The sequence below is a fragment of the Marmota monax genome, unplaced genomic scaffold, assembly GCF_021218885.2.
Source record: "Marmota monax isolate L192 unplaced genomic scaffold, Marmota_monax_Labrador192_F-V1.1 WCK01_AAM20220418_F8-fsc00096, whole genome shotgun sequence".
NCBI lineage: Eukaryota > Metazoa > Chordata > Mammalia > Rodentia > Sciuridae > Marmota > Marmota monax.
In genome coordinates, this window is record NW_026695236.1 from 4,521,889 (window position 1) to 4,540,927 (window position 19,039).

The 19,039-nt window shown below is 34.1% G+C and overlaps 1 protein-coding gene across 6 annotated transcripts in view; it reads left to right on the top strand.

Moving 5' to 3' along the window:
• The first annotated feature begins 169 nt into the window (after positions 1 to 169).
• Dlg2 (discs large MAGUK scaffold protein 2) overlaps positions 170 to 19,039 on the top strand; it is a 2,050,987-nt gene continuing 2,032,117 nt past the window's right edge. For 2 of the 6 annotated variants that reach the window (XM_058577376.1, XM_058577381.1), the window contains exon 1: positions 171 to 1,806. In XM_058577376.1, the coding sequence (XP_058433359.1) occupies positions 1,788 to 1,806 (19 nt within the window). In that variant the 5' untranslated portion in view covers positions 171 to 1,787. Of the gene's footprint in view, positions 1,807 to 19,039 lie in introns of all 6 variants that reach the window. The other 4 variants (XM_058577377.1, XM_058577380.1, XM_046439346.2 and 1 more) reach the window with 4 other exon arrangements.

The following is a 19,039-nucleotide window of genomic DNA, read 5'->3' on the forward strand; positions in this document are numbered from 1 at the left end:
GAAATTACGGGCATTCATTGGCTTCAAGGAAGTCCAGGCGCCCGTGGGCCCGCCCCCCCTTGCCTGCCCAGTAATTCCTCCCCCTGCTGCTTGTCAGCCTCCCTCCCTCTCATCCCACCCTGAGGGGAACAAGGGGCGGCTGGGCGTAGGAATGTTGCCGCACGCCTTTCTCTTCTCAAGGCAACCGGGCTAGCTGGGCGCTAGCAGCCCGCTCCTTTCACAGTTTCAGGGAGTCGCCTCTCTGACCTGGCCCTTGTGTCACGGCTCTGACTTTTCAGGCACCTCCTCCTCAGAGCCTCCAACCCTCCGCCCCAGCGCCGTTAGAGCAGCCCGACTAGCTTCCTCTCCCCAGGCTTTAGTCCCCTCATATTTCATCCTTTCGCCCCGTTTGGAAAGGGACCGGAGAAAAAATTTCCCCTCTTGTCTCCCGAGAAGACCCCTTGTAGTCAGTGTTTCGGGGGTAGAGGGTATTACGAAGAGGCCTGGCGCGCGTTCGTGTTGGTTAAATGCCCAGCAGTATCTCCCAGACCCGCAACCCCCGACCCTCCAGTCTCCATGTCTTAGAGAAGCCAAATTCGAGAGTTATATAATTTCTAGTGCTGCTGTTTCTCCTGACTGAGGAAACACTTCATCGCGTGGAGGGTGCAGGACATTTCAGTGCTCTCCTATATAAGATCGGGGTTGGGCAGGGGTGGCCAGCGGTGGCAGAGGGATGGCTTGTCTTTTCTCCAAAAGGAAGGTGGGTAGTTTGGAGAGAGATTGAGAGGGTGAATGTGGAAGGCAAGCAGCTGCACTCTCATTTAGTAAATCGAGGACCTTTTGCACAGCTTATGCTTGCATACCTAATCCTACTACAACGTCTCCGAAAACACCTCTGGGGGGAAGGTTTGGTTTTTCCTCACTAACAGTCTCAGTGTTTTTCCTCGCCGGATAGAGAGCTGCTTGGATGCGAAGAGATGGCATGATGTGAATGACTCCAGTGTGAAGAAATCTGCTTCGCCAACTCATCCTGCATCAAGTGCCCATTGAGTAGCACTGTCACTTTAATGTCTCCATGCCAAGGGATTGCTTTCCTTCGTTTCAATCCTCTCGATTAATACATGGGAGGATCAGAATCAGAGGGGCATTAAGGATCAAGCCTTGGGGGCTTGGAGAGTGCAGAAGAAAAAAATGAAAGTGACAGCAAGCTGGACCTGTTTTACCTGAGGGGGTGAGCTCTGGAACTTCTGGTCCATTAAATCAAAAAGGGCCTTTAAGTCTGTGTTCTGCCAGAGAAAACTGTTCAAACTCCGCACCTTTTTTAGAGATCAGACTCCAAGAGGTTTTTAAAAGTATTTTTTGAAAGGGGGAATTTAATATTTTCTCTAAGAATTGAGGATCTTTATCATCAACCAATTCGTCTTTTAATTTGATCATTTATAAAGTAATGAGACAGCTGTCTAAATTTGGTTTGTGCCTTAATTGAGTTGGTCCTTGAACTTTCAAAAATGTTACTGCCCGAAGAGGAATTTTTATAACCAGCTTAAAAAAAAAAAAGTACGTCTTTTATAAAAATTGAAAAACTCAAAAGTCATTTTTCTCTAAACACTGTGGGCAGTGTAGAAAGTTTAGCTGTGGAAAAAATACATCATTATTTTCTTTATCTGAAATAGAAGACTCGGCCTGGATTTCAAAATTGAAGGGTGAAGTGGTTTGCAACAGTTACCTGGCTCTTGGCCACAATCCAGCTGGATCAAGCAGAGACTTGAAAAGAGATCTTGAATCCGGTGGCAGTGAAAGACCCAAGAATGCCAGTGAAGAAGAAAGGTGGGCTATGAGGTTCCTATATAATATATGAATCTCCCTTTTCTTGGTTCTGGTATTTGTAATTAAAATCATATTCCATTGGAGAGTAAAATTTTGACTGGATTTGAGAAATTATTATAATAATATCTTTTCAGTAGCACATCATTTAGTAAGTTTTTTTGCTATAGCAAAAGGAAGTAAGACTATCATATTTAGTTATAGACATTATGATTTCATAAATCAGGCTGTCTGGATTACCATTTGTAATAAGAATAAAATGATTCGTGATCTTCTTTAGCTTGTTTTCTTAGATCATCAAACTTACTTTTAAACAATCTTTAAAAAAAGGAACATGTAGAGTGTAGCTCTTCACCATGAACTTAATATTTATTGAGATAATTATAGTTGTAAAAGATAGTAATTTTATTTTCACTGGAAAACTTATTGCTTTTTCATTTATTTTTTAAAATAGATTTCATATTTGTTCATTCTGTCACTTTTGTGATAAAGCAAAACTTTGGTAACTTGCACAACTTTGGTAACTTGACTCAGGCATTATTTAATAGCATAGTTGACAATTTCCTCAAATGAGGCGCACACCTGTATTTTTCTCCCCTTTAATAGTTTTTTATACTCTTGAGTTGATCAAGATCTAGTTGGTTCCTGAAGCATAGTTTATTATATGTCAGGCCTTGGGGATTCAATTAGCCTAGATCTACCTCAGGTTAACTTTATTCCAAAGTAGTCTAGTGAAGCTGTTTTTTCTTTTTCTTTTTTTTTTAACTTGATGCAGAAGATAGTATTAATTAAAAAGAGTTTATAGAAAGTTTTGAATAAAAATTTATATCAACACTATTGAATTTTACTCTCTTGGGCTAACATGGATCCAAATGTATAATTATATGAATTGCTACAATATGAAACTAAAGCCTCAACTGTAAGTTAAAGCACAGCCTGGCTCTGCATGGTGTTTAATGCTTCTACCTTTGGATATGGAAGATTCATTGAGAAAAATTGTAACCTCTGGGATGCTTTTATCCAAGCTGGTATGTGAGAGAGGGACAGTGATATATAAAACCTTTGAAACACAGCTGTGCTTTTTTGCACACTAGGATATAAAACTAGTGTTGTTTTCTTCCCCCAGTTCTTCCCTGTAGTCACTGAGAGAAATAAACTCTCTTTTGGATTTTGGAGCCACACCTGTTTAAATCTGACACGGTTGGTTTATCTGGAATAAGAATGGTTTTAGGAATGTAGGCAATAAACAATATGGCTATTTGATTTATTTACTCATTGTGTGTTGTTACTGTTTGTACCATTTCTCTAGACAGTCTTGTTGGACAACTTTGATATTTTGGACTAAAAGTTAAACACTGTGTGTGTGTGTGTGTGTGTGTGTGTGTGTGTGTTGGGGAGAAAGAGGAAGGAGAAACTGGGAAGGGGAAAAGAGAAGGAAGAGAGGGAAGAGAGCAAGAGAAAGGGATAAAAAGGTATGTGGAGGAAGCCCAATGAATATTTTCAGTATAAATTAAGCTAAAGGCTGATCTTACATTTCTAAAACCAATAGAACAAGTTTCTTAAAAGTTTCCACATTTAAAGGAACTCCTACAGAAATTGCTGGACACATTATTGAAAATTACAATACTTTAAAAACTTCCTCTTTCCTCCTACATTTTTCTTTCTTTCTTAAGAATGGATTGACATATAGATCAAAAATTTGAAGGAATCAACATGTTCTATGTAGCAAAGCAAGTACATATTTGTGTTATACTAAAACATATGCATTATGTAATTCATTTTATGAACTGATCTAGAGAAAAATAAGAAATCATTTCTTATTTTTAATTTCTTAAAATTGTTTGTATTCAGATATTTATTTTTGAAGACTATAACAAATAGCCAAACAAATTATTACATATGTATTACCTATTAATTGGCTAATCTTACTGTCTCTACTGTTTCTATAATCTAAGAAAAACAAATATTTTAGAGTTTAACCTAAATTTATTCTGCATGAAGCACTGCCATCAATTTGAATATTTTTCTCTTCATTGTTACTTATAGTAGATATAATGGAAAAGCTAGAGTTAATGTGATTTTAAATAGTAACTATATCCATTGGGCCAAGTGTTTATTTTTTGTTGAATATATTCTTATTAAAATGTAAAGTTTTCATAAGACATATTTCATTTGGTGTTCATTTTGTATACTGTTTTCAAAATTAAGAGATTTTCTCATTGATAACTTGCAATCATGGTGGGAGGTAAATTTCTGGGTGCTATTCTTGACTGCTCTTGGATAAGTTGCAACTGCTATGCTTCAAACCTTCTGTTTTGCTTTATTGGTATTACTTTTTATCTCTCCTACTTCAGCCTCCCCACATTTTTTATAGATCTCAGTTTTGTCAACAGAACTCTTCATTTTCTCTGTTACAGACTTCTCCCCCCACCTCAATAGTTGATTTTTATTCACGATTCAATTATCTACAGTAGTCACTTGATTTGCTACCAACCAACCCATTAGGACAATCTTTGACATAATGCATGAAAATTTAGAGCTTATCCAAAATAAGTTGTATTAGTATTTTCTGATGTGACACAAGATCATAGTGGGTTGTAAAAGGCTATTTCAATAAATTGAATCAATACAATTTTATGTTGAATTAACATAAGGAAAAAATTATGTTCTTCCTGGTGTTTTCAAGCAGGAAGTGGGTATTTTGAAGATAAAATATTATCTTTGAACACTGAGAGTTTTAAACAGAATTTGTGCTTCAATGGAATTTTTTTAGTACAATGCAGTTTCTTTTTTGAAGTTTTTTGTTCTTATTGTTATTAAATATATGAAAGAAATCATTGCATTTTAATACTTTCAGATGGATGCTCATTTCATGTCTGTTTTTTTTTTTTAAATGTTCTATTATCTTCTTAACTGGTATAGAAGGCTGCCTGATGTTATTAATTTATATAACACTTTATTTCCTTCTAATACTTTTTTACAACCATTCTCAATGATATTATTGAACATGTATAAACAGATTTTTACCATGAATTTCAAGCTAAATATTATCATTTTCATATTCATTTGTTTTGATTTTATACCTTTTTAAAGGAAGCTGAAGAATATTGTGTATTTAGAATTCTAAAGCATGATTCTCTCATATATCTTATGTACTCTCTTGAAATTGAAATTGTTGTTTCCTGGACTCACAGGCTTTTAGTCTTTGTTTTGGGTTAACTATATTCTTCATAAAAGTGTTATTTTTGTTTTTCTTTTTTATCTCCCAGAAAGAGAACTTAGAACTATTTTGCTTATTTCTTCTTTAAAATTTTCTTCTTTCATTATTTGTTTCCAGCACCTTGTGGGTTAACTAATTTATTTTTTTATAGCATCTCACTAATTTACATTTACCTTTCATTATCTGTATTTTCCTTCTATCTGTAGATTTTTTTAAGTTAAAAAATTGTTTTTCAGAATCAATAAAGGGGAAAATATGTACCTGAATTTATTGACAGTTCCTGAGTGGCTATTTTATTTATTTTGCATACATTTTATTTATTTTGCTGGACATTTTACCAAATTTGTGTTTAAACTTTCATGTTTGCCATACTAGTACTACATCCAGATACCTTTTTCATTTTATAAAACTTCAATTTTTGTTTAATTTTTTTTTCTCACAGCTAATAAAGACAGGAGTTCCCAGAAAGGATTGAAAAAAATAGCTTTTCTCCCCCTTTGGTCCTTCGGATGGAACCACTGAGACACATCCCCAGCCCTTTTTATATTTTATTTTGAGACAGGGCCTTGATAAATTGCTGAGGCTGGCTTTGAACTTTTGAACCTCCTACTTCAGCGTCCCTTGCTGCTGGGATTATAGGTGTGTGCCACTGCGCCAGGCTGAAAAAATAGTTTTCAAAGGTTGGCAATTTCTATAATTCACAGTAAAATAAATAACTTACTAAGGATTTTTTTTTAGGTTTAAAATTCCCCAAAAGGGTCATCTTTTTTTCCTAAAGTTTTTTCAACTATATTAAGGAATAATTTATTCATAATAAACTGCATCATTTAAAATGTACAGTTTGATGAATTTGGACAAGTTTTTATGTACCTCTGAAATCAGCACCACAGTCAGAATATAGAACATGTCTAATACCCACCCCCACTTCTGTATGCTCCTTTATAATTTCTCCCCCCATCCTTAATTCTCTATTCTCTATCTTGATGGTTGAGAGATTATTGGAAATTATGAGGCCACAATTATTATTATTTTCTTCTCCTCCTTCTCTTCTTCTTCCTTCTTCCTTCTTCCTTTTCTTCTTCTACTAGAGATTGAACCATGGGTGCTTTACCACTAAGACACATCTCCAGGCTTTTTTAAATTTTTGAGACGGGGTCTCGCTAAGCTACTCACAGCTTCGCTAAATTGCTGAGGCTGGTTTGGAACTTGTGATCCTCCTCCCTCAGCTTCCTGAGTCCCTTGATTTATAAGTATATCAATGCACTTGGTGAAGCCATAAGTTCCATTTCTTTTCTTTTCTTTCTTTCTTTTTTTGATATGGGGAATGAACACAGGGGTGCTTGACTTGCTATCCTCCTGCTCCAGCCTCCCCAGCCACAGGGATTACAGGCAAGCACCACCCTGCGGGGCCATAAATTCTTAATATTGGGAAATATTCATTAATCTAGAAGGCATAAAGAGGGAGCATTCTGGATAGAGATGTAAGAGAATATTTTTGTGTTTAGCTACTGATTAGGAATATGCTGTGTAGCAAATCAATAGACATCAAAGTAAAATGATCTGTTAATAGATTTTATTTTACACATATTATGTATTGGGATAGTGTACAAATGATACACTAAGGAATTGGTAACAGATGTGTGAACTGTTAAGTTTTGGGAGAACTACTCAAGTGTTCCATTCAAAATAGAATATTTTATCTCTCCTTAGGCCTGTTATTACTTATTTTTGGGTAGAAGAGTATAGTCAGAAAATATACACAAAACATTGAGTTTTTACAATACCGAATTAAGACATTCAGTTCATTCATGCCTCTGTCAATAAATAAATCCCTCATTATTATGCAATATTATATCCCCTAAACTGCTAGAATACTATTCATTCTTAATCATATATATATATTCTTTTATGCTCTTACTTTTTAGCATTTACTGTTATTTCAGTGATTATAATTTTTTTAAGACTAAGGCTGAGATGCATAATATTTTTTTGTTGGGGGAAAGGGATCCGTTCCCTAGCTATGATTTCTGCTCAGGGATTTGTAGCGGTCAAGACTTGAGGGCTCTGTATCCTCAATGTAGGTTGCTGTGTCAGCAGAGGGTCATGAGTTTTACCCAGTCTCTTCTGTCCAGTCTCTTCTGTCTTTTCTTTCTGAATTCTAACTAGTAAGCTTTCTGCATGGGTTCAATTTTTAGTAAGTTACTCAAAGCTATTTCAAGAATTATGGCAAGCACCTCCATTATGAAATAGTTCTTCTGACCCCATTTATTTTAGGATTTAAGATCAAGAGGAATATGAGGTAGAAAATCCTGTGAAAATGAATTATTAAATTTAAATGTTCAAAGATTATAATATTTTATATTTCATTTCTTCAGAAGACACTATGTTGCTAGCCACTAACTCTGTTATAGTGAAATTTTGAGATTTTATGGGTGGGGAAGGGCTTTCATTTTTGAGAGTTGTGACATGTTTATTTTCTAAAGTATAGTATGACTTGGAATAAACCTGTTATATTCTATTCTATTTAGAACCCCTTATAGGTAATAAGCAAGCCACAGTTTTTTAAAAAGTTAAGCTTATGTATGTACTTAGTGTAATAGCTTTACTTCTATTTGTTTATTCAATCACTTTTCTATCCAACAAGGATTTATTGAGTGCCTGTCATGTGCCAGGCACTGTGCCAGATGTGTGTTTTGTGGTGGCAAGTGGTATTCGACCTCTGCCGATTTCTAAAATAGGGAGACATGTGAAAATAAACATTTTTAATGTTGTGATATTGATATGCTGTGTCCTAGAAACAGGCGAGGAGGACTTAAGTCCATGTAGGGAAGATGTGATAGTTAAGATGAGATAAGAAAGATGAGTAGAAGTTTGCCAGTCAGTGTAGGAAATGGTAAGATAATTATTTTCTTTGCCTTGAACATATCTTGACATCCTATGTCATTTTTGTTGTCGTCATTGTCATCATCGTCGTCATCATCAACATCATTATCATCATCAATAACAGTAATAGTGTAGAAAAAACCTAGGCCAGTAGTCTGAAGACCTGGCTACTAGAAGAAGAGACAAGATCAGAGATGACTGATTTGGACTTTTGGTCTATTTTTGGTATGTAAGAAATATCTAGGTTGAGATGTAGCTCAGTGGCAGCGAACTTTGCTAGCATGTGCAAGAGCCTGGGTTTGTTTCCTAGTACTGTGAAAAAAAAAACCCATTTATTTTCTATAATTCAAATTTATTTATTTTTTTTTACTTGTAGGCATTGTTTAGTGGCTAAAATAATTCTAATCCTTCTTGAGATTTTCCCTTCTTCACTGGAATGGGGGAGGTGAACTCTGGTCAACCATCATCTATATTTAATAACTTACCTCTTAGATATGAGTTGTTTTGTCTGGATAGTTCTTCTGGTTTGGCAGAGATCTACTAGTTCCAAGTCACATGCTTCTGTGTTTTTTCAATAATTTCTGTTTGCCTAGACTTATTATGATGCCATTTCTCTCTGGGGTCTTACTGCCTTCCAGGCAATGCTGATGGTAAATTAGACTTGATTTCTGCTGCCTTGGGATACAAAGACCTTTTTTGTGCCTTATGTCTCTTATTTGGTTTTTCACCTGTGGAAATCTCTTTTTAGACTGGCGAGAGCCTGGGGGAAGTCCCTCTGTCTTCCTATTTGTGAGAATCTTTCATCTCTGTGACAAATACTTATTGTGAAGATTTATGCTTTTGGAAAGCAAAATTGAAACAACTTAAAAATCGCTTTTGTTTTTTGTCCTGGCATATACCTCCCCGAGGCAATAAATGCTGAATCAATTATCTGCTTAACTAAGAAGAAAGGGAATGGGAAATTTTAGGGAGAGAAAAAAATTACTTTTTCAAAATGCCAATCTCCCACATTAAAATAGAGTTTATGTGCCTTCATATGAAATGCTACCAGTGGACCTGCAGAAATCATGTAATCCTTTGAACTCCACTTTATTCTTTTAAAAAGAGATTTGATGGGGCTGGAGTTGAAGCTAGGGTTGTAGCTCAGTGGTTGAGTGCTTGCCTCGATGAGTGCAGGAGGCACTGTGTTTGATCCTCAGCACCACATTAAAAAATAAATAAATAAAATAAAGATATTGTGTCCGTCTACAACTAAAAAAATATTTAAAAGAAAAAAAATGAGATTTGATACCTTCCCCCCCTTACTATGTGTTGTTCCTTTTCCTCATCCAATAATACACAAGAACTTCACTTTTCCAAAGCTAGTTAGTGATAAAATTAGGATGAGAAGCTTGTCCAGTGCTCTTTTGTGAATTATGGTGTTCTTTGAATAAGTGAATGCTATCATGGTACAACAGAGGGTTGGAATTCAATGTTTTACATTAACTGGCTAAGTTATCTAAAGAAAATAAAAAGATTGAACTTTAAATTCCTCATCTTAAACATAAGTGTACTAATAATACCTCTTAGGACTATTGTGAGGATCAAATAAAGTTATCCAATCCATGTAAAATCTGTTTGTAAATGAGAAAGTGCTACACAAACACTTACCAGCAGGATACTATTTTGACCAGGCATGATGGTACACACCTCTAATCTCAGCCACTTGGGAAGCCAAGGGAAGAGGGTCGCAAGTTCAAAGCCAGCCTCAACAATGTAGACTCTGTCTCAAAATAAAAATAAAAAAGACTGAGGGTGTGGGACTGAGGTTGTAGCTCAGTGGTAGAGAGCTTGCCTTGTACCTGTGAGGCACTGGGTTCAAACTTCAACACCACATAAAAATAATTGAATAAAGATATTGTTTTCATTAAAAAAAAAAAAGACTGAGGGTGTAGCTTAGTGGTTAAGTTCCTCTGGGTTCAATCCCTACCACCAAAATTAAAATGACAACAACAAAACAAATGAACAACCAAACATTTTTTGGGGGGGCAGAATGTCTTAGAAGGAGAAAAGTGTGTTCAGAGTGTGGATCCCCTTCCATCAGTAGTATGGAGTTAGCTTCCTGATTAGCTTTTGGAGCAACTCTACCCCAAATTGACAGTGACACATCTAATCCAAACAGAAAATGTCATATAGTAATATTTGTTATGAGTATTATTTCTCTTCTACAGATACAAAAATAATTTGTAAACCATCTAATATCTATAAATGGTTGTAGTCTCCAGGGTCTGCTTTAAGTCTGGACAGAAATTTTCTCTATTATATAAATTTTTAAGTTTTATTTACTTATTTTTCTTTTTGTTATAACTGGAATGGTGCATATTTCAATATACAGCTGAGTTAAGAATTGTATTTAGCAATTTTCTATCTTCCTATTTATTACTCTATAACCTTAAATTTTCCCATCCTTTTCTTCAACAACATTCTATAGAATTATTTCTATATGTTCTATTGAAAACATGACTTATAATTAAAAATATGACTTCTCTGAGAGAAATAATGTGAACCCACCAATTCATACTAATATCTTTTTGCTTCACCAGGAGAAACAGTATGATAAATAGGTGTTTGTTAAAGTGTTTTATATTTGTTTTTGAAGGAAGCAGTAAACTATGATTTCTAAGGACAGTGATAGAAAGGAGAAACACCATGATCCTTTCTTTTTTCTTTTTTAAAGAGAGAGTGAGAGAATTTTTTTAATATTTATTTTTTAGCTTTTGGCAGACACAACATCTTTGTTTGTATGTGGTGCCGAGAATCGAACCCTGGCCTCACGCATGCCAGGCGAGCGCGCTACCGCTTGAGCCACATCCCCAGCGCCTATGATCCTTTCTTAGTTAGCTAAGTTTCAATATAGCATAGTACTTTAAACTATAGGGTCTGGTACCAGATAAACCAGAATTTGAATCCTGGTTCTGGTATTTACTGGATGTGTAGCCTTGAGAATGTTATAGTTTGGATCTCAAATGTCTCCCAAAGGCCCATATGCTAAAGGCTTTGTTGCCAATTCTGGAATTTTTAGGAAGTGAGGTCTAGTGGGAGGAAGGTAGGTAATTGGGGACATGACCTTAAATGGAATATATGGTCCCAGTCCCTTGTACTTCCAAGTGATCATGAGATGAACAGATTTTCTCCAACACACATTTCTTGCCACAGACCTAAAGCAACAGGGACAAGTGACCATGGACTGAAACCTCTTAAAGTATGAGCCAAAATAAATATTTTCTCCTTTAAATTGATTTTCTCAGGCACTTTGCTATAGCAATGTAAAAGCTGACTAACACAGGTAAATTACTTAATTTCACTTGGAGTAAAGTTTCCTCATTTGCAAAATCTATCTAATAGTGTTTCTCAGGAATTTGTGAAGATTAAATAAGATAATCTATGCAGAATTCTTAGCCTTGTTTAACAAATCCTAGCTAGTATTATTAATAATAAAATGACACCTTTGGTGTGTCATCATGAACTGTAAATTTTAATATTAAAACTTCTTTTTAAAGCCTAATGCAAGGGTAACTTTTATATGCATATTTATTATTGGTTATTTTCATATGAATATCCTTAATTTTCAATATAACAAAAACAGTAAGACTAACAATAAGAATTAAGCACTTATAAATATTTCATAATATATTTATTCTCTTGTTGGGTGTATTGGCACACCCCTGTAATCCCAGCTACTAAGGAGGCTGAGGCAGAGGGACCATTAATTTGAGGCCAACCTGGGCAACTTAGTGAAACCCTGTCTCACAATAAAAAATAAAAAATGGGTAATGTCCCTAGGTTCAATTCTCATTAGCAAAAAAAAGTATTTAAATTTCCTAGTCATGTCTAATAAGTAATGATAAAAATGGTGACTATTCAGTGTTGCATATATTGATATATAAGGGAGGAAAATTTAATCATTATTGCTTGTTTTAATAGATATATAGCACATTATAGTTAAAAATCTTTCTAAAACTGTAAAGTGGGCATGCTCCCCTTCATTTAAAAATCTTTCATGGCTTGTCATTCCTCCTTGGGTATAAGGTCAAACTTATTAACATGATGTGTATGGTGTCAACTTCTGTTTCCATGGCATCTTGAATACCCTGATAGTATTATTATACTCTGATCTTTTACTTTGTTTACCTATTCTATTGAATTATCTTTACTTTCAAACTAAAATCTCTGTGAGATTTGACTCTTACCTATCTTGTTCAGTATTGAATTTCCAGTTTACAATGTCTAAAACATAGTAAGGTACTTAATATATTTGATTAATGAATGAAAGAACTTTTCTGTATTAGACTTATAATGGCATAATCATTTTTATTTATATGCCTTTAATACAATTATTATTATAATAAACACATGTAAAAACCAGTGAGTCAGTCAAGTGCTGTGGCACATTTATAATCCCAGCGATTTTGGAGACGGAGATAGGAGGACTGTAAATTCAAGGCTAACCTCAGCAATTTATCAAGATCTGTCTTAAAGTAAAAAATACAAAGGGCTGGAGATGTAGCTCAGTGATAAGAGCCCTTAGGTTCAATCCATAGTGTGTGTGTGTGTGTGTGTGTGTGTATGATTCAACATTTCAATATTTAACCTTATATTCTGAAGTTTGATTATACAAGTCAAGTCTGATTTGTCAAGCTTTATTTTTCCTGTTGAAATATGCTTCTTCCTTCCCTTCCTCCCCCTCCTCCTCCTCCCCTCCCCCTCCTCCCCTCCTCTTCCCCCTCCCCCTCCTCCTCCTCCTCCTCTTCCTCCTCCTCCACTAAGATCTTCTTCTTCAGAGTATTGTGGAGAGAGCATGTACTTAGAATAAGAAACATTAGAACTAGACTCCAAATCTATTATTTAGTAGCCTTGTAATCTTGGATCCATGGATTTCCGTTTCTTTCTTTCTTTTTATTTATTTATGTAGATACTGGGAATCGAACCCCCAAGGTACTTTATGAATGAGCTATAGTCCCTACTCTTTTTATTTTTTATTTTAAGACAGGGTCCCACTAAATTGCTGAGGATGACCTAGGACTAGGACAGGATGATCCTCCTGTCTTAATTTCCAGAGTCGCTAGTATTACAGGCATGCACCACCACATCCAGCTGAATTTTAGTTTCATGTAAAATAGGCATATTATAACTTCTCAATTGTGGCAATCAGATAATAAAATACATGTAAATTTCTCTCTAAACTATAAAAATGATGAATACATTTATGTAAAGGAATTCATTATTCTAAATGCTTTGTTCTCCAAGATTTATTTGTATTAAATTTACTTTTCCTTTTCTTATATTTCGATCTTAGTTTCCTGAGTAATACCACCATATGGTCTATAATTCTTGCTTTTTTAATCCATAGTAAAATGCTTTTATGTATTATCCTTTTATTCTAAAAGTTAATTTGTTAGCACTATTGTCATTCACTGTTTCAAATTTAAATTGCCCAACTCGAATTATTTATAACTTTCTGGCAATGCTATTCTTAAACCAAATACAATAGAGTTGAGCCTTAATTAACAGACACATGATTACCTACAATGCCAATTATATAACATTCACTATATCCATTGGTTGCATATTTAATGCAGAAATTTCTCATTTTAAAAAATGATAACCCCTTTCCATATCCTCCTGTGCCTGTCCTCAAGAAATTCAAATTTAGTTTCATTCTTTCAGTAGATTTAGGAGTCATGAAGGTAGATCTTTAATGAAGAAAATAGAAGAGTTGAGGCCCTCCTAGCAGCTATTCAGGAAACAACATTCTTCATTTATACTTGGTTATATGAATGTCAATTAAAATATTAATCCTGACTTGCAGATAATTACCCAATTATCTCAACCCAATTTATTAAATTTATGGAGATCTGGATAGATATTTTGACTTGTACAACAGGATCCTTGTCATCTTGCCTTTTTAAAAATTTATCATATATTAGTTGTCTAATTTTAGACAAGCTCAGACTTTCATTAACCAGAAACGAGAATTTGAGTAGAGGGATTTAAAAGTCATAATGGAATTGACACCAAGTGATGATTATTAATAATCAAAAGAGGAATAAAAGAGCTGGGTTCAGTGGCCCATGCCAGTAATCTCAGCAATTCAGGAGGATCTCAAGTTCAAGGCCAGTCTCTGAAACTTAGAAAAAATCTCTGAAAAAAAAAAAAAAGGCAACAGCAGAAGCAGGAGAAAATAGAGAAATCTCCAATTTTAAAATAAGATATGTTAATAAAGGTTAAAGGTTGGTGGCATGAACATAGACACATAGAGTATATTTGTACACCTGGTATGTGAAGCCTAAGTTTATCTAAGAGATCAATCATATTTGACCATTTGTTTTTTCTTATATTGTGGCATTTTGTTTTATGTGTCAAATTTTTCACACATATGGATGAGAGGCATAATAAGCTTTGCTGGTTTGGAAAACATTTATCTGTTTTGAATTAATACAGTATTTCCCCTGTGTAGTTACTTAATAAACAAATGTGAATGAATTAAAATCTTCTCATTTAGCAAATTATATTGTGTGATTATGGGAATGTCATTAATACATCTTTCAAAATTGCTCTAACTATATATAAAAATGCAACAGAAGTGATAAAAATAGCTTCAAAATTATGATGGGAGAGAAAAGACTAAAGCTTTAAGCACTAATTATGGGATTAGAGCCCTCTCATACATTAAAGTGCAGAGGAAGGTATAGTGTAGTTATGGCATTGTTGATATTCACATTAGTAAGTACTGGGTAGGAATGTGTTAGAAAATTAGGTCTATTATTTCAGAGAAATGGCTGAATGTTTAGTTATTGAAAAAGTAGGGGTTAAAATATTTGTCCCTGATTTAGAATTGTTAAAAATATTATATAGGTAAAGTCTGAAAATATTTTTTAAAATAAAAGTTCTGTACCAATATATTACCATATAGTCATGCCACCAACCTTTATTAATGTATCTTATTTTAAAATTGTGGACAGTTCCCTGTTCAACCATACATTAAAGTCTAAAAATTGTACAAATTAAATGGGTACCATGTTATGATTTATTACATGTATATACCACATACTCTTTGAATGAGTTTAGGCATATTTATCTGCTCAAAAGTTCATACTTTCTTTATGATAAAACTGTCAAAAGCCAGCTTTTTGAAATGCATGGTACATTATTGTTACCTGTGTACCCTATTGTCAACATCACACCAGAACACATTACTCCTGCCTAAATGTAATTCAGTATCCATTGAACATTTTCATAACCCTACTCTCTCTGGCCTCTGGTATCACCATTCTTTTCTCAGCTTCTATGAGATCAGCTTTTTAGATTCACGTATGAGTAACATCCTGTGATTCTTGTCTTTCTGTGTCTGGCTTATTTCAATTCGTGCAATGACTTTCAGTTGAAACAATGTTGATGCAAATGAGAGAATTTCTTTCTTTTTATGGCTGAATAGTATTTCATTATATATATGTACTACACTTTATCCAGTGATAAGCTGATGGACTGTTAGGTTGTTTTCTTTTTCTAGGTATTTTGAATAGTAATACAAGGAATATGTGAGTGTATATCTTTCTTCAAGTCCAAAATTATTGAAAGGAAAGAAAGACTAAAGACCAGAACAGAAATATATGAAATGGATACTAAAAAGATAATACAAAAAAATCATTGTAACAAAGAGTCAGTTCTTTGAAAATATAAGCAAAATAGACAAACCTTTAGATAGACTAACTAGTAAAGACTAATTTCATTTCCTTTGGGCATATATACCGTGTAGTGGGATTGCTAGATTTCCTTTTATTTTCTGTGCTTTGAGTTTTTTTTCCAAAAAATATTCTTGCATATTTGAAGTGTTTCTCTATATTTTATGCTAGTAGTTTTATAATTTCAGGTCTTACATTTAAATATTAAATCCATTTTGAATTGACTTTTGTAACTGGAAAAAGGGTCTAGTTTAATTCTTGTGCATGTGGATATTTGGTTTTCCCAGCATCACTTATTGAAAAGACTGTCTTTTCTCCAATGTGTGTTCTTAGTAACTTTTTAAAAAATCACTTGACTGGAGATACATGAATTTATTTCTAGGCTCTCTATTCAGTCCCATTGCTTAGTATGTCTGTTTTTTATACTGATACCACATGGTTTTGATTATTACAGCTTTACGGTATGTTTTGAAGTCAGATAGTGAAAAGCCTTCTGCTTTGCTCTTTTTGCTCAAGATGGCTTTGGCTATTAAGTTTGTGTGTTGGCTATTCAGTTTGTGTGTGTGTGTGTGTGTGTGTGTGATTTCATATAAATCCAAATCAACAATTTTTTTAAAGTTCTGTGAAGAATGTCATTTTGCCTTTTGATAGGGATTGCATTGAATCTGTAGATTGCTTTGGGTACTATGTAGACTTTAATGATATTTATTCTTCTAATCCATGAACACAGGATGTCTTTCCACCTTTTGGTTGTCTCTTCAATTTCTTTTGGTGGTATTTTATTGTTTTCATTATAGAGATTTTTTAACCTTTTTTGGTTAATTTTTCTTAGGTGTTTTATTTTTGAAGCTATTGTAAGTGAAATTGCTTCTTGATTTCTATTTTAGGTAATTAACTATTGGCATATAGCATGCTACTGCTTTTTGTATGTTGATTTAATATCCTGCAACATTGATGAATTCATTTATTAGATCTAAATAGTTTTTTGGGGAGGTTTTGGGGGTTTTCTTCATATAAGATCATGTCATTTGCAAACTGTGGCAACTTGGCCTTTTCTTTTCCAATTTGGGTGCCTTTTATTTTTTCTCTTGCCTGATTCCTCTGGCTAGGACTTCTAGTATAACGTTGAATAATTAGTGGCAAAAGTGAGCATCCTTGTCTTGACCAGAAAAGAAAGACCAGAAAAGAAACAAATGCAATGGAAACTAAAAAGATAATATAAAAAATCACTAAAATGAAGAACTGGCTCTTTGAAAAAATAAACAAAATAGACAGAGCTTAGAAAGTGTTCAGCATTTCCCCATTTGCATAGTGTTAGCTATTGACTTACAAATGGATTTTACTTTATTATGATACATTCCTTATATATCTGATTTGTTCAGCATTTGCATGATGAAGAATGTTGAATTTTATCAAATGTTTTTACCTCTTCTATTTAGATGATTATGTACGTTTTGTCCGTCATTCTGTTGAAGTGTTGTATCATGTTTAATGATTTGCATATATCAAACCATCTTCACCCATTTGGTCATGGCAAATAAGCTTTTTAATGTTCTGTTGGAGTAGGTTTGCTAGTGTTTTGTTGAGGATTTTTATATCTGTGTTCTTCAAGGATATTGGCTTGTAGTTTTCTTTTTTTCATGTATGTGGGTCCTTATCTGGTTTTGATATTAGGGAAATGCTGGCCTCATAGAATGTGTTTGGAAGAATTCCTTCCTCTTCTATATTTTGGAATAACTTAAGGAGAATTGATGTTAATTCATCTTTAAAAGTTTGAAATAATTCAGTGGTGAAGGCATTTTGTCCTGGCAAAAGGCATTTAATTACTAATTCAATCTCATCACTTGTTATGGGTCTATTTAGGTTTATTATTTCTTAATGGTTTGGTCTTTTTAAGGTGTATGTATCAAAGAAATGATACATTTCTTCCATATCATCAAAGTTGTTGGGTGATAATTATTCATAATAATCACTAAAGATCTTTTGTATTTCTGTGGTGTTAGTTTTAATATCTCCCTTTTCATCTCCAATTTTCTTTATCAGGTTCTTTATTAGATAGTCTAGCTAAGGGTTTGTTTATTTTGTTTATTTTTTCAAAGAGTCAGCTCTCATTTTAGTGTTCTTTTGTATTATCTTTTTAGTTTCCATTGCATTTGTTTCTTTCCTGGTCTTTATTGTTGCTTTTCTTTAACTAAATTTGGACTTGGTTTGCTATTGTTTTTCCAGCTCCTTGAGATATAGCAATATGTTGTTTATTTGAGATTTTTCTATTTTTTTTTTATGTGGGCCTTGATTGCTCTGTACTGTCCTTTTAATACTGCTTTGGCTGTATCCCATATGTATTAGTATGTTGTGCCTCCCTATTTCTTTTAAAATTTAGCATTTTTAAAATTTGTCCTCAGTACCACATACAAACAAAGATGTTGTGTCCGCTGAAAACTGAAAAATAAATATTAAAAAAAAATTTGTTCTAGTTATATGTGACAGCAGAATGCATTTTGACACATCATACATAGATGGAATATAACTTCTCATTCTTCTGGTTGTACATGATGTAGGGTTATATTGGTTGTGTAATCATCTATGCACATAGGGCAATAATGTCCAATTCATTCTACTATCATTCCTATCCCCATACCCTTCCTGTCTATCACTCCCCTCTAACACAAAGTACCTTACTTTTCCCTAGCCCCTCTCCTTGTGAATTAGCATCCACATATCAGAGAAAATATTTAGCCTTTGCTTCTTTAAGATTGGCTTATTTCACTTAGCATGATAATCTCCATTTCCATCCATTTACCAGCAAATGTCATCAAGTCATTCTTCTTTATGGCTAAGTAATACTCCATTGTGTTTGTATCTGTGTGTGTGTGTGTGTGTGTATCTCACAATTTCTTTAACCATTCATCTGTTGAAGGACATTTAGGCTGGTTCCATAGTTTAGCTATTGTAAATTGAGCTTCTGTAAACATTGATGTGGCTGCGTCACTGTAGTATGCTTATTTTAAGTCCTTTGGGTATAGACTGAGGAATGGGATAACTAAGTCAAATAGTGGTTCTATTCCAAAATTTCTGAGGAATCTTCATACTTCTTTCCAGAGAAGTTGCACCAATTTGTTATCCCACCAGCAATATATAAATATACCTTTCCCCCCACCTCCTTGCCAACATTTTTTGTTGCTTGTATTCTTGATAATCACCATTCTGACTGGAGTGAGATGAAATCTAAGGGTAGTTTTGACTTGCGTTTCTCTAATTGCTAGAGATCTTAAACATTTTTTCATATATTTGTTGATCAGTTACATTTCTTCTGTGAAGTGTCTGTTCGGTTCCTTAGCCCTTTATTGATTGGGTTATTTGTGTTTTTGGTGTTAAGTTTTTTGAGTTCTTTATATATTCTGGAGATTAATGC